Raw genomic sequence first — 24,866 nt, 5'->3', positions numbered from 1 at the left:
TTAGGAATCTCCAACAGCTTACATGTACTAGCTTCACTTTTATTACCAAAGTCAAACATCAGGTACTGTAACTATCTCCAGTCTATAAATGAGGAATCCGAAGCAACGGGAAGTATCTTATCTAAAACAGTTCAGCTAGAATTTACACCCAGAGAACGCTGTTCCTGGGTCTGTACTTGGCTTTTATGCTATCCTGCCTGTCATAGCAGTCTGAGGCACACAAAAGATAACATAAAGATACAACCAAAAGCAGTGTGGTAGTGTGGGCAGGGAACGGAATGCCCCATCCTTGCCGATCATCTCTGAGCCTCTGCAGTTTTTAACCATGCAGCACGTGTGTGTGACAGAGGAAAGTGTATGGCCTGTCTGTGCTACAGTTAAGTGTGTGTGACAGAGAAAAGTGTATGGCCTGTCTGTGCTACAGTTAAGTGTGTGTGACAGAGAAAAGTGTGTGGCCTGTCTGTGCTACAGTTAAGTGTGTGTGACAGAGAAAAGTGTATGGCCTGTCTGTGCTACAGTTAAGTGTGTGTGACAGGAAAGTGTGGGCCTGTCTGTGCTACAGTTAAGTGTGTGTGTGACAGAGGCAAGTGTGGCCTGTCTGTGCTACAGTTAAGTGTGTGTGACAGAGGAAAGTGTGGGCCACTGTGCTACAGTTAAGTGTGTGTGTGACAGAGGAAAGTGTGGGCCTGTCTGTGCTACAGTTAAGTGTGTGTGTGACAGAGGAAAGTGTGGGCCTGTCTGTGCTACAGTTAAGTGTGTGTGTGACAGAGGAAAGTGCGGGTCACTGTGCTACAGTGCACTTACGGGGTCGGAGGACAACTTTGGCGAGTCTGCTCTCTTCTTTCACTGTGGATTCTGGGACTGAACTTGGGTCATCAGAGTCTCGTGGCAAGTGCTTTTGTCCACCGAGCCATTGCACTGGCCCTGTTATCTTCAAAATGAGATGGCTAACTCAATGAATTTGAGGCTGTTCAGTTCTGTGATGGTCATTTGAGCCACCACAAACTAAATCAGTTTAGAATTCAGTAGCAACTAGTAATAAATGTTTCTCAAAAAAAATAAAAGCTTCATAAGTGAAATGGAAGAGCTAGTTAAGAAAAAATAGAATAAAGTTGAGAAAAATAAGACAAAGCAAAGGAGACCCAGAGGTGAGTCGACTCAACAATTTTCCTGGTTAATCAGCAAAGCCCCCTGTGATTGTTTAAAAACAAGCTCAATGCAGAGAGGCGGTGGGCTTTATTTCAAAGGGTATCAGGAGAGGCTCTGGGGTATTCAGCTCTCTTACACCTCTTTAATAAAAAGGACAAGCAGATTGTATGGGTACTATCACTATACAAGTAAAAAACACTTTTTTTTTGAACTTATTGCTCTGTTTTTTGTTTTTGTTTTTTTCTTCGAGACAGGATTTCTCTGTGTAGTTTTGGAGTCTGTTCTGGATCTCACTTTGTAGACCAGGCTGGCCTTGAACTCACAGAGATCCGCCTGCCTCTGTCTCCCAAGTGCTGGGATTAAAGGTGTACACCACAACCGCCCGGTTGTTCTTTTGTTTTTCATATGGAAAAGGGGGATTCTCTCATATTCTTCAAGTGCCAAGGCTAGTCTCCTGTACAGTTCTCAGTCTTCCTGCTTTGAATTTCAGAATGCTCCACAGTTTTGTCTTTGGTCCTTTCTCTGCAGTTATTCTCTTGGTAACTGCATCCCATCCCATGGTTTTAGAGATGATCAGTGTGTTTACTGACATCCAAGTTTATAAATCCAGCCTGGACCTCTGACTTGAACTCTAGATACACATTCAACTGCTCTCTTGACATTTCCATGTAAAAATACATCAGCTGGACTTAGTATGCCCAGTGCTTCTAAACCCCAAACAGATGCCTGCCTTTCTTCTACCCCATCTGTCCTTGCTATAGCATTTTCTATCTCTGCTATAAAACTCACCCTTAGAGATGACTCAGCTAAAAGCTTTGGGGTCAGTCTCCACTTCTCTTTCTTCACGCTATATTCAAACCAACAGCAAATCTAGGCTGTTCCAATTTCAAAATACACCCTGAATACAACTCTTCAGACCCTTTTTGCCATCACCGTGGTCCTAAACCACCTTCATTCACTGTTTCCTGTCTTACAGAGCAGCCTCCTAACGGACGCTCTTGCTTCCGTTGGTGTCCCCACAGAGTAGATTCTCCAATATGACAACAGAATCCATAAAATACAAGTAAGCGCATCACTCTGGCGTGGACAGGTCCCCACATCTGCAAAGCAACACTGAGGCTGTCACAACGACCCAGTCCACTGTCTGCTGTTTCGTCCATTCTGCTCTAGCCACATTTGTTTTTCAACCTGTCCTCAAACACGCAGGACTCACCTGCCTAGGGTCCCTGGGAGTGTTCCTTCTGCTCTCACCCTACCCTCCTCTGTCCAGTACAGCTCCCCGTCTCACATCCTTTAGTCTAAGCTCAAATCACGTTCTGTCAAGGCAGCCTAATCTGATTGCCCTGTTTATAATGTGAAGTTCTGGTCCACATGACACCGCTGTTCCCTTGACTCTGCTCTGTGTTTTCCATAGCACTTATCATCTATTTACTTTAAGTATTTATTTATTGCCAGTCTCTCTTGTTGGAAAGTAAATTCTACAAGAACAGGACTTTTTGTTTATTGCTGTATCCTCAGTCTCTAGAAAAATGCCTGACCACAAATGGTCCATAAGAGGACTTACTTAAGAGTGCAAGAACAGGAAGGTTCTACAAGATGGAAACAGCACAAAATACTCAGTGCATTTAGTGGTTGGCATTACACACATTTTTTGGGCATCGATTTCCTGTTAACATTTGAACTAAGCCTTGCCAGCAAATTTAAGTTGTACTCTTTCATTTATTTAGTTGGAAAATGACTACATTAAATTCCTCTTTTAGAGCACCTTACCAACAGATCTCTCCACTAGCAGGCCAGCAGCATTAACAATGCATTTTAAGGGGTAGTTAATTAATTCAATCTATTAGTTCCATTCAGGATTAAGACAGCTCCACAGCTTACTTAGGGGGTACAGTTTCAATAAATTTGTTCGGATTGAGTATCTTCTGATTCCCTTAGAAAAGCTTCAGTGAATTACAGGTGGGGGTGGCCTTTCCTAACAAAAGGATTTTAACTCTTACTTGCTGATAGAAATTGCTACCCATCTATGCCAAGGACAGCAGAAGAACGGTGATGCTCTTATCCACTGGAGCTTGATATTTCCTGAGTAGCTTATAAATTCTGTAAGATGTTCCTTCCCTCCAGAAGGTCAGAAGCTACTAGCAAGTCAACTCAAACATGTAACCTGCTGGGTAAAAAATCCAAATGGATGGACAGAGTATGGCAAAGGATGTAAGCCATACTCTCAGGCCTGGTCACTACTGACACATAAAAAAGGTTCTCTGATGCAGGCCAGAGATATCACATCTCCAAATAATCTGCTTCTTTGGGTCTTAGTTTTCTTAACTGTGGGATTAAGTTCTTGAACCAAGTTATCTGTACATCATCTTGTAACTCATGATACATAGCGTTATAAAGCAAATGTCTTTAATATACTGAACTGGCTTTTTTAACAAGTCTTTAAAAGCAAAAGCAGTTTGTCTGCGGTTCTGCTTCTTTTTAGGGCATCATTTTGCTTGCTCACCAACATCTTCTCTGCTGATTACTTGCGCCCTCTAGTGATGGAGTCAGTTACACAACAGGATTGTGCTGGGAACTGACTGACCCAGAAGATGGGAAAAAACAAGCCAACTTCATGTCATGCAAAAGACAGGCCAAAGACGAAGGCCAGAACAGACGAAAGGGTTCAAAGTGTGCCTATGGTTGCTGGGTCCACAGCAGACACTCTAGACTGGCGTTGCCACAACAGCCACCCAAACCTTTCCTGCCGTTTTGCCTTCCACGGGTTTAGCTACTCAGTCAGACTGCTTGAAAAGATTAAATGGAAATTCCAGAATAGCCAGTGCATACATTAAAAAATGTGTGTTATTTTGAGTAGTGTGATAAGATCACATACCACCCTGCTCTGTCCTGCCTGAAACATGAATCATCTCCTTGTCCAGAACCTGCCATATCCCGCATTAGTCGTTTAGGAGCCTTCTAAGTAATCAGATCAACCGCTAAGACATTGAGATTGCAGTGCTTGTGTTCAAGTCACCCTGATTTTACTAAGTAACATCCTGAAAATATAAGAGTAGTGGTGCCGGTCATTCCAGTCAGTATACAGTTATAGATGTTCTATTATATTATTGTTTACTGTGACTGACGTGTAGGTTAAAATTCATCCTAGGGCCATGAGAGGAAGCATAGTACAGGTAAAGTGCAGTTCTACCTGCAATTTTAGGCAATCCCCCCCCCCCCCCCCGCGTGCCCCAATTTGGAAAATATTCCCCATGAATGAAGTAGGACTACTATTCACTGAGCACTCTCGATTCCCAGAGATTACCTGTTAAACACCTACTGTAGATAATGAAACAGATTTGCTTTAAACATATCTGTTAAGGAGGTACTAATATTTCAAATTACATAATCTTTGTTAGTTTCACTAGCTGGTGGATTTATCAGTGGAGTGGGTTTTGACAATAATCATTTACTCTGCTGAGCTTAAGGTTCCCCAGACTTTTCACTGTGTTCCCTAGGGTCCCAAGAACAACAACATGTGACTCATCTCTCCATCATCTATTCTGTACACGAGAAAACATCAGTGCTATCCTTGGCCATGAACCTCATCTGTAAATCCATCTTAGTTACATTTTCATAAGTATCCAAAGAGGAAATGGATTTTAGTGATGTCAGCAGAGCTTAGGTTACACAGAAGGCCTTCTGAGCCATACAGTTGTTATTGGGTGAGACACTAAGGAAACTTTTAAAGCACTTCAAAAGAAAGGAAAGACTCATACTGGGAATCATTTTAGTCGAATCCCAAGTGGAGGCATATGGTAGAGATAATAACCACTGAAATTTGCTTCTTAAAGTTAAATATCGCTGGATGAGTCCATACAGAATTATGGTGACAAATCAGGAAAATGATTGCCTTTTGGGTCAAAAGAGAACTTTATGAGGGATGGAAAAGTTCCATATCCTGCTGGGTGGTAGTTACACCGGCAGATACGTGTCAAGATTCCCCAAATGGGACATTTTAAATTTATGTATTTTACTAATTATAAATTATATTTCAGTTGAAAAGTAGATGTCAGAGTCTTGGGGGAGTCAACTTTAAAAACAAGAGATATCACGACTCAAGAAAGAGAGAGCAGCTGGTACAACCTCAACAGCAGATATAATTTCAATGAACTAATAACAAGAGAGGGAAGAACTGCCCTGGCTTCTCACAGTATCCACACTGACTGGCTCCAGTGCCACTTCAACAGACTGTCCCTCTTTTGACTGGCACTTTGGTTCCTACAGAGCCGAGTCAACTTGACTGCTGAACGGATGGATGGACGGACGGATGGACAGTATGGTTCAGGAAAAGAGAGAACGGTCCTAAGAGTCATTAGGCACTGCTGACTGTCTTCAGGTAGGATTGCAGCAATTGATGCTGGGTCATCATCAGATTTGTTTTCCTGTGGGCGCATAGCGGTGATGCCTACGAGCACCAGCAGAGAGCGTGCCAGGAAGGAAAACAACCAACCAGTAAAGGAACAAGCAAACATAAGACTACTTTAAAAAGGCGGCCGGCCTCATGAAGGCTGATTCATCAGCAGCCTTTCCTTTGCAGAACGCTGAGGAGTGTTGGGGAATGGCACCTCCTGCAAGTGACTGGATCAACCCTAGCTCACCTACATACATGCAAAGCTACCCATCTAGAGGGATTAGCCTGCTTATTGTTTGCTTAGATCAACATGGATGCCTGACATATGGAAAACACTAGTAGATGCCACAAATAATTGGATAAATGGAATATTCTTTAGTCTGACAAGTGACCTCTGTGTCAAACCTTAACAATCCATGATTTTCTACACAAAACCAGAAAGTCTTTTCCATGGTTTTAATCCAACAGTCTTAAAATGAAATTCCCTAAGAAGCACTGTATCAAGCCTATCTTAATTCTTATTACTTCGTACCCTAGGCTAGGATTTTCTAGTGGAATTAGTTTAGTACAGAGAGATTTTTACTGACATTCTATGGCAAGAAAACTTTCCTTGCAATCCTTGGAATCTAAATGGTCTGTACTAACCCTATAGGAACTATGGTCCTTTCCAGCGCTTTGTAATCTGTTATTCAGAGTCTCTGTTTAAGCATAGTTCCCCAAAGGAACTTTCTGTCTCCAAAATCCTTTTCAAACCCCTTAAAGCAGTGGTTCTGAACCTGTGGATCATGATCCCTTTGGGGGTTGAATGATCCTTTCACAGGGGTCACCTAAGACCACTGAAAAACACAGATATTTACAATTCATAACAGTAGCAAAATTGCAGTTATGAAGTAGCAACGAAAATAATTTTGTGGTTGGGGGTCAGCACTACTGTATTAAAGGGTCACAGCATTAGGCAAGTTGAGAACCACTGCCTTAAAGGAACTAGAAAGTTGCTGTCATACATACACAATCACACACACACACACACACACACACACACACACACACACTCCTGCTCCAAGAGATTTTTATGTGTTATTTCTAAACAACACAATTCATCTTTGTTATACAGCCTCAACATCAATCAAGGTAGACAGTTCTTACCCATATTATCATTAATTACCACTCCACATTTAAGACAAGGTCTCACTGCATAGCCCAGTCTGGCCTTAAGTTTGTCATATAGGAGCTGGAGATGGCTTAGATGGTAAAGTGGACCTGAATGCAGATTCTTAGCACCTCTATAAAAAGGCCAGACAGTGCTGCATGCCTGTAATGTCTGCACTTGGGAGGTGGGAGGCAGGAGGATCCACAGACTCGGCTCACCAGCTGGGCTAGCCCAGTTCGAGCTTCAGGTTCAGTGAGAGATCCTTCTCAAATATCAAGGTGAGAATAGTTGAAGAAATCACCTGATGTTGACCTCTGGTCTCTATACCATGTGCACACATATGCAAGTGTACCCACCTCTATCTCTCAACACATGAGCAGGAACACACACACACACACACACACACACACACACACAACAAAACACACACACACACACACACACACACAAACCTCGAAATCAAAAAACTTGTGATCCTCCTACCAGACTCCTAAGACCACCATCCAGTTACTGCCTGGGATTTTAACTATTTAGATAGAGCAGTGACAGTTTGCTACCTGTGTCTCCACTGGTAAAAAAGAGCTACTTGTTGAACATTAAGTATATCCTGAGAATAAATGTACAATAATAAACGATACGGTACTAAAAGGCTATCATTTTATATACTTGGAAAAGTAAAGCACACAGGTTTGTATTAATTTGGTAAAAACCAAATTCCCTCTTTGCTGCAAATACTACCCCGTATTTAGAGGCATCAAAGTAGCTCAGAGGAGGAATGCCGGGCGTAGGCCTTTCAGCGCAAAGAGGAGCTGGATGTCAGGCTTCAAAGGTCAAGCTACCCTCACTTCAAAGACAAACATAACTAACTTTTAAAGGCCTCCCAGTTTATGTTCTCCACGTTTATGTCCTCGGTTCGAAGAGAACCAGCAGGGACTGGTGTACCGGGGAAACTGGAGCCTGCGACGGTGTTGACGACTGGCAGCTAGCACAGCACACAGTGGAAAGTTGTTCAGGAGCGTGACCAGTGCTACAGCACAGGAAAAGGGAGCCCCAACAAGCACCTGCCACACTGCTCAGAAGAATGCTCATCGTCACCCCCAGCCCACATGTGCACCGATCTGCTCATCTCCTATGCCAAGAAGCAAGGCTGAGTCCTAGAGGGACTGTCACCAGTTTGTCACTTACCCATGTTTCTTTGACCTCTTCAGAGACCTCTGTTTCATCCTCCTGAAATGGAAAGAGGAGGAAAACAAAAGAATCTTAGCCACAGACCTCTCTGAAAACAACAAGGTCAGTTCCTATCAATCACACTTCTTGGCATTTCAAACATGGGTAATGAAAACTGAAAGTCAAATAACGCCACTACTGCCGGTCTGAACAGCTGTCACAGGCAGGGGACTTAGGAACATCACTGTTGGTAAAAATGTATTTTTCAAAAAGCAAGACTTCATTTCACTCTGTCAAGAAGTCGTCAGCCTATGGTCTGGGGATGCAGCTTATTGGTAAAGTGTTTGTTAGTCTAGTATGTGCAAGGCCTCGAGTTCAAGTCCTAGCACTGGCAAAAACAAAACACTATCAATTTAGTCCTAAGACAGGGCAATGCATCTTTGCTAAAAGATAATTTGTAATGAGTAACCACTACTCTTACATTTCTTGTCTTGCTGAATAGTTTTATCTAATTTTCAATGGGTCATTATGAACCAGGGGCCTCTGGTTTAGGATATTGGTTACTTGGTTTAAAAAATGCCAGTAGCAGGCTTGAATGAGAAGGTTAGAAGCAGCTACGAAGGGAGTGCATTGAAGTACTGTGTGTGTTTGTGCTTAGTAAGCACTGGTGACCTGTTCTCTATTTGAAACTTTTCCTCCAGAAAGGTAAAACTGAGTCAGATTAAACCTGTGTCAATTTACAGATTTTAAGTCCTTTAAAATTTTTTTTAAAACTTTAAAAAAAAAAAGAAAATACTTATTCACTTTACATGTATGAATGTTTTGCCTGTATGCAAGTATATGCACATGTGTGTGTCTGTTGGATCCCTGGAACTGGGGTTACAGATGGCAGTTAGTCACCATGTGGGTGCTGAGAACTGTACCCAATTCTTCTGAAGCAATGAGTGCTCTTAACCACTGAGCCATCTCTCCAGCCCCTCCCTTCAAAATTCTTATCACCCTAAAATAGTTCAATCTTAGCTTAAAGGTAGTATTAAGATATTGCCAACTACATGATTTTCAGGGACCACTAGAGAGGACAGCTAAAATTTGCCAAATTTATCCACTTGCTTACATGCTAGCTGCAAAACTCCAGCTTTCAAAAGTCTTTATCAGTTACAGTGTCTACTTTGTGCCCAGTACTGCTCTAGGTACTTAGCAGAAACATTTCAAATGAGTCCCACACTCATGGAGTCTTCTGTTTTTCTTAGTAAAAGTTCTTTGCCATCTCTCTGAGAGTCATGGCACTACACGGGCTCTTTCTTTTGACCTCAACAAGGAGGCTGGCAGCCACAGGTGATAGGGTGTGCCCTGTTCAGACCAATGTACTTACGTCATTTGTCCAGAAGTTAATGCCTGTGCCTCTTCGCCTGTCCTTAGGTCGCCTCCTCTCTCGGACAGACAGCCTGTTAGAGGACTGATCATCCACATCAGCTCCTTCTTTCTCTATCCAAAGATAACACAGAATGTGGATCTTAAAACCTGGGCCATGAACACTGAGCAATGGCTTCTGAAACTATACATACCATTCTTGTCCATTTCCTTTGTAGCTGTGGTGTCTGTGGTGGTCTCTGAATTCTCAGAATCAGGGTCTGAAGCTCTACTTGTCCGGAGTAGATGAGAACTAGTGTAGAGTAAGGGTCTTGATGCAGAAGGAGACACCGGTGTTGTGGGTTTGTCTGGTTCAGTTGCACACCTTAGGCGATGATAGATAGGCTGGAAATAATCCACAGGATGAGATATTAGTGGTCAAGTTCAATCAAAGGATAGAGAGAGTAGGCTTCTTCAGAATAGACCTTTTCAGTATGAAGGAGACTTAGTAACAGTTGATGTTCAATCAGCATCTATCAGTTGAATTAGAGTTAGTAAGCAGTCAGGAACTAATAGTTTCTGGAGTCCTCCTCTGAGGATATCATTATGATCACAGCAGTTAAGACAAACTGTTCCAAAAATGACCAAAGAGCACTGTAACTGAAGTTTTTCTGTGTCCCACCCAGTCCTAAGCCGCTCAGATCCAAGTAAACACACAGAGGCTTATATTAATTATATTAATTATAACTACATGGCTATGGTTCAAGCCTTTTCCTAGCTAGCTCTTATATGTTAAATTAACCCATTTCTATGAATCTGTTTTGCCACATGTTCTGTGGCTTACTAGTCTGCTGGCATGTTGCTCCTTGGGCAGCAGGCTGGCGTCTCCTCCACTCAGCCTTCCTCTCCCAGAATCCTCCTTTTCTGCTTGTCCTGCCTATATTTCCTGCCTGGCTACTGGTCAATCAGCGTTTTATTAAACCAGTGTATAAAAGCATTATCCCACAGCATTTCCCCTTTCTGTTTAATTACAAAGAAAGGTTTTAACTTTAACATAGTAAAATTAATTTAAAAAAACATAAATAAGAATAATGGGTTAATTTAAATGTAAGAGCTAGTCAGTAATTAGCCTGAGCTAATGGCCATACAGTTATAATTAACATACGCTTCTGAGTATATTTTATAAGCGGGCACAGGACTGTGGGTGCTGGGCAGATCAGAGAAACTTTCAGCTACAGGGCACTACATACCTCAGTGTTAATAAAAGTTCTTTTGACCTTGAAAATGGGAAAAGCAATGCTGATTTTGAGATGAGGGCTCAGTGACAGGGTACACAGGAAATAAAAAGCTCAGGTGTGAAGAAGCAAGAGCGTGGCAATGCCCTGAGGACAGAGCAAATGTGACCATTCCAGCACTGTGTGAACACTCCACCAACATGCCCACGACCCACAGAGAGCCCATTTCATGTTCTGGGCATCAAAGCCCCGGGCCTGGCACACGCTAGGCAAGGCTGTACCACCAAACTACTTCTCCACTTCCCTGAGGCTTTTTAAAATTTCTATTTTACCCTTCCAATTTTTTTCTGAGAGTTAAAACACAGAACAATGAGCCTTAACTTAATGAACTGCAGATTCTTCAAGAGATAAATTCTTACTATAAATTAAGTTCACAATGTAGAGGTTACATACTTTTAATTGATAAGCCATAAAGACAGAACCAATGAGATTGGCAAGTTTTGGGGTTAGATAGAACTTGGCTTAAAGCCTACTTCTGCAGGTAGTAGCTGTGTGACCTTGAATAAGTTAACGTCTTTGAGCCTCAGCATCCTCATATGTAAAACAGGGATAAACCATCCTCAGGCAGGATGCTGAGCGTTTAGATAATGTGTTAGGGACCTGAACACTATCTGGAAACCAGTACTCAGTAATAATTTTTTTTTTTTGGTTTGGTTTTTTGAGACAGGGTTTCTCTGTGTAGTCCTAGCTGTCCTGGAACTCACTCCATAGACCAGGCTGGCCTCAAACTCACAGAGATCCACCTGCCTCTGCCTCCTGAGTGCTGGGATTAAAGGTGTGCACCACTATCTAGCTAGTAAATAATAACTTACTAAAACAAACAAAATGCACAATAATACCAAAATGCACGATGATAAATATCCATAATACTTATCAGGCTACATTGGGACACTTTTGAGAGAAGGAATGGTAATGATAATTATAGAGACAACAGATACAACTGAAATTGGGAGTATGCTTGCCCTAAGTATGCCCTTGGCCCTCTCTGTGAATACCACTTCAACCAGAGACACATGCCCACACAGACAGTGACTCCTAGGACTGCTTCGAAGGGGTGTGGAAAACAACACACCAGTGTTAAACAAGCTGGAAAGTCAGATTGCCTGTGTTCAAATCCTCACTAGCCTATTCCTCCATGTGTACAGTGTAAGGTAAATTACTCAGCCTGTGAGACTCAACTTCCTCATCTATAAAATAGGAATAATAAAATCCATGTTAGAGGAGTATCCTGAATATAAATCAGTTAATATATATGAAATGCTTAAAACAGTATCTGCCATCAAAACAGGTCTTATTTGCATCTTATACTATATTCTCTCTTTATAGAACAACAAGACATTCCCTCAAAAGCATTCGTTAACTCTCAGAGGAGAAAAGTGATCACTTAAAGAACTGAAATCCTGAAGGTGGTGGTGCACACCTTTAATCCCATCACTCAGAGGCAGAGCCAGGCGGATTTCTGTGAGTTCAAGGCCAGCCTGGTCTACAAAGTGAATTCCAGGATAGGCACCAAAGCTACACAGAAAAACTCTGTCTCAAAAAAAAAAAAAAAAAAAAAAAAAAAAAAGAAAAGAAAAAGAAAAAGAACCGAAATCTTTTGGATTTTTTTCAGCCACATAGGTCTACACTGAAGATAGCTATACACACAGAATGTCTTAGGAACGGTTCACTGAAGCAAGGCAGACCAGTACTTAAACCACCACTGATGAAGGGTCACCAATTCTGTTACTTGTGGTGTAGAGCATGCGAGCAAAAAGAGCTCACCTCTTCCTCCAGACGCCGGCCCCAAGGTTGCTGACTCTCTCCAGTTTCCTTTGTTGGCGCAGCCGATGGCTCCTGCTTCTTGGTACTCCCTTCAAGCCCCCCAGGGTCTTCAAGCTTCTCACCAGGCTGCTCCTGAGCTTGCCTCTCTGCCCTCGACCTGCTGAAAGTCTTTTCTGCTTCTTGAAGGTCTGTCAGGGTAACACCCTGGGGAATATCAAATGGTAAAGACAGTTTCACACTAACACACAGCATTCTCGAGCAGGGAAACTGCCCCCAAACAACCAATTGCCACTCCCAAGAGGCAACAGAAGGCCATTTCTAGAAACACATGCTTAAAATAAGCACCACAGTGTGCAGAGAACTCAGACCTAAATCGACATACACTCTGAACTAGTACTTTAGCTTTCTCAACGTGATCTTCCAAAAATAGGTCAACAGTGATATCCGCTGTTACAGATGTATTTGGCCCATAGCAAATTGTGCTCAATTATTTGACTCTGCTTTACCCTCTCCCAAGATGAAATGGTTACCATCTTATTCCCTGAACAGTTAATACTGGAAAAACCAAATTTTAAAAACTTGGTTCAAAAAGGTAAAAATTCATAGTTAGGCTAAAACAATAAAACTTCCTGAAACACTGTATTGGCTCTCCCTCTACCATCACTTCCTGTGTAACTCTGGGAATCACACAGAGATGTCTGACAGCTAATGTTCCCCCCGAGACCATTGGAGCAGCAGGACAGAAGCAAAGCAAATGATAGAGACTTGGAGCAGGGCAGCACTGAGAAGAGGTTACATTCTCAGAGGAGGCACGTCCCAGAGCCAAAAGGCAGCCACTGAGTACTAACTCCATAACTTCCTTCTTACTTTATAAAATTATGTGTATAGACATGTCCTTGTGTGGGTACACAAGTATACCTTGTGTGGCAGTCAGAAGATGGTGCCAGATCCCCTGAAGCTGGAGTTATAGGCAGTTGCTGGTGACCTGACAACGTGGGGTCAGAAAGCACCTTCACTGCAGGACTCTCTCCAGCCTCAAAAAATTTTAACTATTCACAATTTATTCATTCTTTTAAATTACTGATGTCTTTAAGCAATTAAATTACAGAGGCAAGTGAAGTGATTCCTTTCAAGAAACTTTCTTCGATCATTGAATTTTAAGTTATAAGTATGTGTGTAAGCCTGCTTGAGTTGATGTGTACCATGTGCATACAAAAGCCTGCAAAGCCCAGAAGAGGGCGTTGGATCCCCTGGAACTGGATTACAGGTAGTTGTAAGTTGTGTAGACACTAGGAACTGAACCCAGGTCCTCTGCAAGATCAGGAAGTGCTCTTAACTGCTGAACTGGCAATCCAGCACCCTTTTCAAGAAACTTAATCTAGCAGAAATTACATAGAAAATAGATGATCATCATAAGATATTGTGCACATATTAAGATAAAAACACCAGGACGTGGAAAGACAGCCCAGGGGATAAATGAGTGAGAGGACCAGAGTCTGGATCCCTAAGCCCATGTAAAAACACACCTATGAAGAGAAGGGAAGGGGCGCCTGGAGATTGCCCACAAGCTTGATGAACTAGTTTGCCTGGTGTGCTCAGTGGTGCACAAGGGACCCTGCCTCAAACCAGAAGGCAATGAAGTTGTGCCCTGACTTCAAACGGTGCTGCTCTGGAAGGCTGTGAGGGGTAAAGGCGCTATAGCTGAAGGGAGCCTGTCCAGAGACTCCGGAGAGGCTGGAGATGACGCAGGTGTCTGTCAGCAGTTCAGCAAAGGCGAAGGGAGTAGGAGAAGGAGGCCAGGGAAACAGAAGGAAGCAGGCAGAGGCTGGATCACTCCCCACATGAAGGACCTGGACGATTACTTTATGGATAATTTTTCTTTAGGGGACCCAAGGTCCCTTTGGGAATCTAACAAAATATTTTCAGAAGTCATGTACACATTTTGAGGAGGCTGAAGATCCTTCCTAGTTCTGATGTGGACCTTGGCTCTCTACTGAGTCTATTGATACAAGATTTTTTTTTTTTTTTTTTTTTTTTTAAAGAAACAGAGTCTTTATTTAGCCTCTGTTTAGCCTAGGCTGACTTCTAAGTCACTATATAGTTGAGGCTAGCCTTGAATTCCTGCTTCTACTACCTCTACCTTCCAAGTGCTGGGATTACAGGCATGGCTTTATTAGAAGATACTTAATATGTCTTTGGCTCTTCCTCTTTTAACTATGTGTCATTCTCCAACTACCTTTTTCTGTTACTTCATAAATAAATTTAAAACCACTTAAGAGTAGTCTATATTCCCCCACCATTATTTCCACTCATTGATATACTCAATTACACATTTATATGCATATATATTCTGATTATTTATCTACTGTATACAGACGGAAAAGATGATAATAGAAATGTAATCAGTGGGCTATTGAAATGGTCCGGTAAAGGCACATGCCACCAAGCCTGAAGATCTGAGTTTGACATGTGGGACCCACATGGTAGAAGGAGAGAACTGACTTCCACAAGTTATCCCCTGACTTCCACATGTGTGCCATTCTACAGTTAAAAAAAAAATTAAAATGTAAAAAAATTTAGTCAGTCATCTACTTCACATTCACTAGAGTGAATTAAAAATCCCCAAACTATAAAACAAATATTGAGAGAGAGCTGGAGAAATGAGGGTGCTTGTGGATGCTGACAGGAGTGGAAAGCAAGGCAGCTTATGAGACCAGTACAGCAACTCCTCGGTATTAAAAATAGGATTAGCGCCAGGCGGCGGTGGCGGTGGCAGTGGTGGTGGCGGTGGTGGTGGCGCACAACTTTAATCCCAGCATTTGGGAGGCAGAGGCAGGCGGATCTCTGTGAGTTCCAGGCCAGCCTCATTTAACAATGTAATGTAAGTTGCTAGTCTTTGAAAGTTATTATTACCAACTAATTAGGATATAAAGAAATGCATGTTAGTAGTTAGTCATTACAATCAAACTTGTAGTCAGTTATGTTTTCAAGGTCAAACAGATATATTTTAGATAGACAAGTCATCTTCAAATACTTCAGAGATCTACAGAATATGGCATCCAAGATGTTTTAATAACAAAGATTGTTTTTTATGACTATGAGATATGTCTGCTCCTGGCAGCACCATTCTATTTCAGAGAAGATGATAGGCATCAAAGAAACTCCATATAGAGTTTACTTTCTTTGTGGCAAAAGTTAACCACTGGGCAAGAAAGTGCCCTTGCCTCAACTGCTGACAGTATGTTGTCCAAATAGATTAGCAGGACACAAAAGAAAGGACTGCTGATCCTTGCCAAGACAAGGTAGGAAGGTAGAAAATCCTGCTTCACAGATGAGTCTATCAGATATGCTAGGCCTGTAGGCCGAAGATGGATGCCCCAACATTGCAGAGGAACCTCGGGTGAATGTCCAGGCAGCTGTCTCTGTCATTTCTCACGTTTTTTGGAAGTCACTTGTTTGCACTTCCTGCTTTCTCAGTAAATATTGTTTCCTTCTTGGTTCTCTGAGGGAGTTGAAGATTAGATAGTTATAGTTTTCCTTGTTAACAAATTCAGAAAAGAAACTCACTACAGAGGTGTAAAGTGTATAAGTTTGAAAGATATCAAAAGACAGTTTAGTGTTGGTAGTACAAGTTAGGATAGAATGTGAATTAGGTACATTTTGGACTCATCAAAATCGGATAAATAATGGAGTATTTTCTCTGAATTTGTCAAATGTTAATGGACTGGACATTGTTAATGTAATTCTTGATTTTATATATATCGTATATACTTATTGTTTTTATTGTATATAGTTTTTCTTAGATTATTTATAACCTTTTATTATCTTCTAATAAAAGGGGAAATGTGGTGATATATTGTGTACCCTAATAAAATTTGCCTGATGATCAGAGAACAGAACAAGCCACTAGACTAAACATAGAGGCCAGGCAGTGGTGGCACACATCTTTAATTCTAGCACTTGGGAGGCAGAGATCTGTCTGGATCTCTGTGAGTTCAAAGCCACCCTGGACTACATGATATTGACTCAGTCTGGGAGAGAAAACAGAGCCAGGCAGTGGTGGCACACACCTTTAAACCCAGTATTGGGAAGCACACATGCCTTTAATCCATGAAGTGATGGCTGGGTGGAGAAAGGTATATAATGCGTGAGGAGATGGGAACTAAAGCTTTTCGGCAGAAGCATCCCTTTCAGCTAGAGGCTTTTTTGGCTGGAGACTTTCGGGTGAGGACTGAGAGGATTTCAGTCAGAGGATTCATGAAATTGGTGAGGTGAGATGTGGCTTGTTCCTTTGTCTCTCTGATCTTTCAGCATTTATCCCAATATCTGGTACCGGGTTTTTTATTAAAAGACCATTTTAGAATTCATGTTACAACAAAGTGAGTTTCAGAACAGCAAGGACTGAGCAGAGAAACCCTGTCTTAAAAAAAAAAAAAAGATTCTCATACAAGCCAGCAATATTTCTATGCATATACTTCAAAGGAGTGAAAGCAGGGTCTGGAGACATGTGAACAGCCATTTGCACAGTGGTTATGTGTCTACTAAAAGGTGGATGATAAACAAATTGTGGCATATAATACAGCCTTAAAAAATAAAATGATGCCATATGGACAACGTGACTGAACCCTAGCATTGTGTTATAAGAAACAAGCCAAACAAGTGAGACACATGGTATATGGTTTCATTTCTGTGAGATTCACAAAGCAGTCGAATTCACAGAGATAGAAAACAGAACACTGCTTGCTTGCATAGGGTGATTACATAATGAATACAGAGTTTCAGTTTGGAAAAGATGAAGAATGTTCTGGAGCTCCATGGACAGTGGTGATGGGAATTAAAAACTCTGAACTATAAACTTTAAAAAAATGGAGGAATGGGTAACTTTTTTAATGTATGTTGATGAGAATAAAAAAACAGTCCTGGGCTTCATGGAAGATGGATTCTATGGGAAGAACAGACACCCACTCATCAAGCAAAAGTACAGGCAGAATACCTGACCCATTCTGGGAGGCTTGGGAAAGACAGAAGCAATCTTTTGCTGCTATGTATAATGTTCCCAGTCATCAACTCTCCTTCTTGACTTCTGCACCATCTAAATAAAACCGCTGAGTGCATCCTTTCTGATTGACATTGATTTCTTGTTCATTTCAAATGCCACTGCTGTTTTCTGGTTTTCTTTTATTTCTTTGGATGTTCCTTTTCATTCTGCTACATGGGCTTTCCTGGCCTCCTTCAATACCATACTCATAGCCTTTCCTCCACACTCATGGCCATTACAGCCTGAGGTCATGCCCTTGACATTTTCAGGTGGGACAACTATAAACAGCTTCCTAACTAATCTGGTTTCCTGGCTTGTAAACATCCTCTACCTACCATCTCTGTAAGACAGTGTGAGCTTAAACTGCTTTCATTCTCCCGTAAAAGACACTTTCTGTAACTGAAATGTTTGTGATCTTATGGTTTCTAGAGTACTCTGAGCTTTCAACTATCACTGTTATCTACTTTCAGGACATTTTCATCACCCCCAAAAGAAACCACACCCACTAACCAGTCTCTTCCCATTCTTCTTCCTGCTGCCCTGAGCATTAATCAATTCCCTCTCCCTTCTCTCTGGATGAGCCATTTTGGATATATTACACAATGGACTCATAACAAGTGGGCTCTTTGTGCCTGGATTGTTTCACTTGGAATGCTTTCTCCAAGTTCATCCATGTTGTTAGCTGTAACTACTTCAATTTTTTAATTTACGTGTATGTCTGTTTATGTATGTGTATGCAGGTGCCCAGGGGAGGCCAGGCAAGGCTGCTGGATCCCCTGGAGCTGGGGGTATAAGCAGTTGTGAGCCACCTGATGTGAGTGCTGGGGACTGAACTCTGATCCTTTGCAAGAGTTGCAAGTGCTAACTGCTGAAGGCCCTATAACATCACTTTTTAATTCCAAATAATACTTCACTGTATGGACATGGCATATTTTGTTCATTCACTGGTTAATGAACATATACTTATAACAGGATAGTCCTGCTTATTATGGAGTACATTACTGGGTTGGTTCTATTTTTTGGCTATTATGAATAATTCTGTTATATAATTCTCTATACAAGTTTTGATGTGAGAATATGTTTTCATGTATTTATCTAAGAGTGTAGACTGTGTGTACTGAGTCAAATGGAAACTATCTATGTTTAACATTTTTCAAACTGTTATCAATTTCTTTAGAGATTCCTCATGTGTGGAGGGCTATGAGGCTTCTTAAAGTTCATAAGCAAAGCTGGGGGAAGGGAGGTGAGGTGGGCAGAGACAGCTGGAAATTTGATTCTATACAGCACGGCCTTAGACACGGTGACACGCTAATGATGCGGCTGGAATGAAGTCACTCACTGCCGTCCTTCCCCTGGCAGGCAGAGAGACAGAACTGCGGTGCGGGGAGGAATGCTTACCTGGGTAGACCGTCGCGTCTGTCGAGCTTGTCTGGAGCGCGCTTTCCGTAAAGACTCTGCCTCCTCATCCCGTACAGGAGTCAGATACGACCTAGGGAAGACAGGGAACAGCAGGGAACACCTTTGCTGCCGGCACTGCACACACCACAGGGGCTCATTCCCACATGCTGGAAAGAAGTGTTGCTCAAGGTCAACATGGCAAGGATGCTATCTGCCATCAGTAAATGCTATAAACCTGACACCGCTCACACAGCAGTGCGCCATCTGAAAAAAGAGAATTGCGTCGTTTTCCTTCCTTGCCTGTGCTTACACTTTTTCTTTTCTTTTCTCATCATACTGTTCTGACCAAGAATTGTAGGCCATGCTAAAGAGAGGTGGTGACAGTAAGTATCCGTTCTCTGTTCCTGCTCTCAGCACTCTACCACTAGAAGGGCCGTTGGCTGTAAAATTTCTTTAGACACTACTCATCAAATTCAACTAAAACTTTCTATTCTTACAGAAATCAGGCTAAGGTTTTGCATGCACTGATGCATGGGTCCACATGTTCACATGGAGATTAGAGACTGCTGTCAAGTGTCTTCATCGTTCTGTGTGTGTGCGCACGGGTGAACATTAATGTGTACAAGTGCAGACGTGCACATCTCACTGTGCACACATACCACACACAGCATATGGAGAGAGGTTAGAGGACAGCTCCGAACATCGTCCCTTACCTTTACCTTATTTGACACAGGCCATTAGTCTCCACCTCCCATCTCCCCCAGGACCACCTGGGTGACAGATGAGCTGCTCTGTGAGTTCTGGGGGTGTGAGCACGGTTCCTCACACTTGTGTGGTGAACACTTTTACTCATGGAGTCATCTCCCTAGCCCGTCTGTATGATTTTTTGAAACAAAGTCTGACTGAAACTGGAGCTCACTGATGTGGCTAGACTGGCTGACCAGTAAGATGTGGCAAACCTCCTCTCCCTGCATCCCCAGTGACGAGATTACAGTAGCGTGCCGACACAGCCTTTAGTGTGGGGGCTGGGGGTCTAACCCAGGTCCTCATGCTTGTATAGAAAAATCAGATTGATTTTTAGTGAAAACTCTGTAAGTTTCTGTGGTGGTATTCTATTTGTACTGAAATGTGATTTTGATTGTATGTTAATAAATAAAGTTGCCCGGGGGTCAGAGCTATTAGAGCCATAGACAGAGTGTGGCAGTGGTGGCACACGCCTTTAATCCAGCACTTGGTAGAAGAGCTAGGTAGATCTCTGTGTGTTCAGGGATACAGCCAGCATTGGAGACATATGCCTTTAAGACCTGGGGGGCTGTACATACAGACATTGATGAGGCAGTCACATGTTTGGGTTTACAACCAATGAGAAGGCAGAACAAAAAGACTATGAAAAGACATACACACAGGAAATAGGTCTCTTTCGGGAAGCTAGGACCACTGCAGGAGGAAGGGTGAGATTTTAGCTCTGAGCTCTGACCTCTTGGCTTTTTCTTTTACATTGGTTTGTGTTTCTTATTTAATAAGACGGTTGGGTACATCTACAAGTTTCAAACAAAAGGACCCAGGTTTTGTGTTTATATTTTGCTTTTGTGCCTGTGTGTTCATGCTAGTCAAGTACTCTATCAGCTGAGCCACACATTCAGCTCAATATATAAATGTGTGGATATGTGTGCACTCCCAGGTTTAGCTAGACCGGGTGGCTAGCGAGGCCCTGGGAGCCACCCACCTCTACTTCCCCAGTGCGGGGCTACAGCCATGCTGCTATACTCAGCTTCTGTATTGGGGATCTAAACTCAGGACCTTATGCTGACAGGGCAAACATTTTACCAGCTCGGTCACGCCCCAGCCCCCAAATATATTACTACATGTACTTTAAGATTTCTTCACTCAGCTGGGCAGTGGTGGCGCACACCTTTAATCCCAGCACTTGAGAGGCAGAGGTGGTAAATCTCTGTGAGTTTGAGGCCAGCCTGGTTTACACCGTGAGTTCCAGGACAGCTAGGGTTGTTATACAGAGAAATCTGTTTCAAAAAACAAAAACAAATAAACAAAAATTCTACACTCACAGTCATAAAAGCAATGTGAACTTTGATTTTCTCTTCTCATGGTATAGTAGCCAGCTTTGTGAGTTAAAGTTATATGTGTTGGAAGCATTTTCTCCTGATCTATTTTCTGTAATGATGTACGTATGATTTGGGTTACATAATGTAAAAAGTTCACCAATAAAAGTTACCTGAGTTAGTGCTCTTTTGGAGGAAACCTTTAAATAAAATATTCAAATTCTGTAATAGGTTTATTTATATTTTCTGTTTTGAAAACAAATATTCTGTTTTTCAGGGAATTTTCTCTTTTCTTATTTGGTGGTAGACAATTTTTCATAAAATCCTTATAATAAAGTCTAATTTCTATAGCAGCTATTTTCTTTTTGTTTCTTCTTGTTTTTGAGACAGGGTTTCTCTGTGCAGCTCTGGCTATCTTAGGACTCACTCTGTAGACTAGGCTGGCCTTGAATACAGAGATCTGCCTGCCTCTGCCTCTTGAGTGCTGGGATTAAAGGTGTGCACCGCCCAGCTTAGTAGTTATTTTCAGTAGACCAATGCCTAAAGGACTTTGAAATTTGATCTAGTTCTAAGATTCTGGATAGAGATGATAAAATTATCCCTACCTTGCAGATGAGTCAATTAAGGCCCCTGAGAGCATTAAAATAGTCAAGATCACAAGGTCATTCACCAAAAGACATTATCACGATGCTCTCCTGCACCCAGAACTTGCCTTACTTTATTCAACAATGAAAACCATTTGTTTCTTTCCCAAAGCATGATGACATTCCAGCTATATGGATTAATGGATCAAGACATGTCTTCCTCCAATTCTACGAGCAGCAGGAGTGAGTAGATGGATGTGTCTTACCCTGGCCTTCCTCTGGCATCCTGATCGCTCCCTACAGTTTGCCATACTGAACAGTCTGGCTTTTATGTTTGCAGAAGTTGCCATCAAATGTTATAAGGCTGCTGTGAACAAACCATAAAAATGAAATAATCTGAGGGACTAGATTCTCCTTTGGAGGATGCAATAGGCTCTGTAATCAGTCAGGTGTAACCTGATGCAGAATGGAATGGGAGGTCAAAAAGACTGCTGGGTTCTCCTTCAGCCTCTTAGGACCTTAGTATTCTCAGTCACAAAATAAAGTCATAGGAGAAGTGTTTTTCAAGATTTCAGTCATCTGTAACCATAGTGAATCCATATTTATGCTGACTGTGGATAAAAGGCCTTTACATCTTCTTGCTAAAAGCCTATTCATTGGTCTGGCCAAATACAGTCACCTCTAATTATTCCAGGGGGTTGGTTTGGGTACCCCTTCCCATACCCAAAGCCATGAGTGCTCAAGTCTCTTACATAAAACCATATAGCATTTGCAGATATATTATATCTTCTTTAAATATATATACTTTAAAACATCTCTAGCTTACTTCCATTGCCCAACACAATGTAAAAGCTATGATACTGGTAGTGATATGATGTTAGCCAAGGAATGGCAAGAGAAAATTATCTGTTAAGAACAGATGTATTTTTTCCTCCTGAATATTTTCAACCCAGAGTTGGTTGAATCCAGATTCAAAACTTGTGATACAGACAGTTGATTGTACTAAGTTTTCTGTAGTCTATGGATCACTTTCTTTAGTTCCTTCAATGGAACTTTGCATAACAACGGGACTGTCCAATATCCATTCTAATATAGGAGCCAGTAGCCACATGTGGCTCCTGAACATTTTAAATGTAGCTAGTGTAACAGAGGACTTTACCTTTAACTTACTTGTCACTGAATTTAAATACTGACAGGAATACTGACTATGACACTCGGAAGCACAGCTCTGGAGTCCTGAGAATATACTGAAAAGGCATATTCTCAGCTCTCTCCTTAAATGTGTATAACACACACCTAACAGAATTCATGAAGATAGAGTGTTTGAGAGCAATTGATTACATTTTCTTCTCCAAGTTCCTGTTTTTCTTCTGTGCTTCCCACAGACAATATTACTATAACCTTATGCTTTTATATGCAGTAATTTCCAGTTTTATGAGCTAATGCTGGGGTTCCCACCTTCAAGGTGTTTATAGGTACAGCAAACAGGAAGACACTCACAGAACAGAGTACCCCAGAGCCCCCTTTTTTCTAATTTCAGAATTGATACTCTGCTGCCTCCAAATGCCTTTACCCATTCCACCCTGCTTTCCCTTTGCCCCCCTCAACACAGAACTCCAAGAAAACAGACTGTTACCTCCTTGTGCAGGCCTGCATAGCAGAATGAAGGTCAAAACATGCATGGAGATGAACAGCAAGAAAGGTAAGTGGCTGCTGGGAAACACTGCAGTCTCAGCATCCGTCTCCCTTGGAAACTGGAGAAAGCTTGCTCTGCCACTGCTACCCAGCAAGCCAGAGGCAGAGCTTGTAATTTGCTAAGAAGCTGTTACTAGGAAGGAGGGAAAGGAAGGGGGGAGGAGGGTAAAATCTTGGGGCTCAGCAAGCCAATGCTGCTAATAGTTCCCAAAATACCATTCCATTATATGCATATTTTATATACTGTACCAAACCAATCAATACTCCTTGTCATTCGACAGAGGGAGAGGAATTCTTCCTTATTTGAAAGAAGACAGAGCAGAGAGGTGCAGCATTCCTATTCTGGATGTCATTTCATCTGCCCTTGGGCTACCCTAGATGCGGCATCCACCCAAGTGAGCTGTAAATACTGCCTCACTGGAGGCCTGGGCCCAGCCAGCTGGCACATACCAAGAGAGGAAAAGAGACGATAAAAGAGAACACATGACAGGAATGCAAAGACAAGTTCAATTCCGCATAAAGGGGTTAAACCTGGACAGGGGAGGCTGTAAGCACTTCTCAGGGGTTAAACCTGGACAGGGGAGGCTGTGAGCACTTCTCAGGGGTTAAACCTGGACAGGGAAGGCTGTGAGCACTTCTCAGGGGTTAAACCTGGACAGGGAAGGCTGTGAGCACTTCTCAGGGGTTAAACCTGGACAGGGAAGGCTGTGAGCACTTCTCAGGGGTTAAACCTGGACAGGGAAGGCTGTGAGCACTTCTCAGGGGTTAAACCTGGACAGGGAAGGCTGTAAGCACTTCTCAGGCTGAGAGAAGCTACAAGATGAGGAAGCTTTGCACATCTAAGTTTGCTTTCTGCTGTTGTGATAAACACCGACTAAAAGTAACTCTGGGGGAAAAGGGTTTATGTAGCTTATAGGTTACAGTCTACCATCTAGGGAAGCCAGAGGGGACTCAAGGCACGAACCTGGAAGCAGGCACTAGAGCAGAGGCTATAGAGGAAAGGTGCTTACTGGCTTGCTCCCAGGCCTTCATACATCTACCTTTCTTAGACCACCCAGGACCACCTGCCCTGGGGTGGCACTGTCTTCAGTGGGACAGGCCCTCATCCATCATTTAGCAACCAGGAAATGCCCCACGACACATCTACAGGCCTATATGATGGGATTCCCTTTCCCCAGGTATTATCTAGGTTTGTGTCAATGGGACAAATAACTGACCAGCACACTAGCATATGCTATATATTAAGGTATGATCTGATTTTACAGTTTAGTATAACTGCATTCTAGGGATTATGTGCCATTGTGGACTCTTATTCAGCGCTGATATCAGAGCTGAAGTTCAAGCAAGGAACCTTCACTATCACTCCAAAAAGAGAAAAGAAAGATACAGAGAGAACAAAGGAGGGGCACTTCCAAATCTTCTAGACTGGTGCTATCAGGGACAATTTTGCATGTCCCATTCCATGGGGAAGGCAGAATTATCTGGCCCTAAATGTCAACGGTGTGGAATCTTCAGCCCTTGACTATAGAGCATTCTTGGAGTATGGGCTCAGAAGATAAGTCTTAAGCTATGTGTCCCCTACAGTGCTCAAGCAGTCACTGATGAGCATCAGGGCAAGGCTCTGAACCCATGGCTGCCACACTGCACTGCAGACATTGAGCAGTCACAACAGAAACCACATGTCCTTCGAAGTCGAAGATGTTTCCTACCTGGCCATTCACAGAGAAACTCTGCAGAGACCTAATTCTAGCCTCCAAGTCCTACCGCTCTAACCTAGAGCTCAGAGAACTCTTTTTGCTGTACACGGCCAACGTGACTGCATT

The 24,866-nt window shown here is 42.4% G+C and overlaps 1 protein-coding gene across 5 annotated transcripts in view; it reads right to left on the bottom strand.

The window, feature by feature from the left end:
* Positions 1–24,866, bottom strand: part of Ppp1r12b (protein phosphatase 1 regulatory subunit 12B) — a 216,566-nt gene that overhangs the window by 70,415 nt on the left and 121,285 nt on the right. For all 5 annotated transcript variants that reach the window (XM_028876629.2, XM_028876626.2, XM_028876628.2 and 2 more), the window contains 5 exons: positions 18,705–18,795; positions 12,269–12,472; positions 9,425–9,614; positions 9,232–9,344; positions 7,878–7,919 (listed from right to left, as the gene is read on the bottom strand). In XM_028876629.2, the coding sequence (XP_028732462.1) occupies positions 7,878–7,919; positions 9,232–9,344; positions 9,425–9,614; positions 12,269–12,472; positions 18,705–18,795 (640 nt within the window). The remainder of the gene's footprint in view (positions 1–7,877; positions 7,920–9,231; positions 9,345–9,424; positions 9,615–12,268; positions 12,473–18,704; positions 18,796–24,866) is intronic.

The sequence above is a fragment of the Peromyscus leucopus genome, chromosome 15 (genome assembly GCF_004664715.2).
Source record: "Peromyscus leucopus breed LL Stock chromosome 15, UCI_PerLeu_2.1, whole genome shotgun sequence".
Taxonomy (NCBI): domain Eukaryota; kingdom Metazoa; phylum Chordata; class Mammalia; order Rodentia; family Cricetidae; genus Peromyscus; species Peromyscus leucopus.
This window is presented reverse-complemented; position numbering and strand designations above follow the sequence as displayed.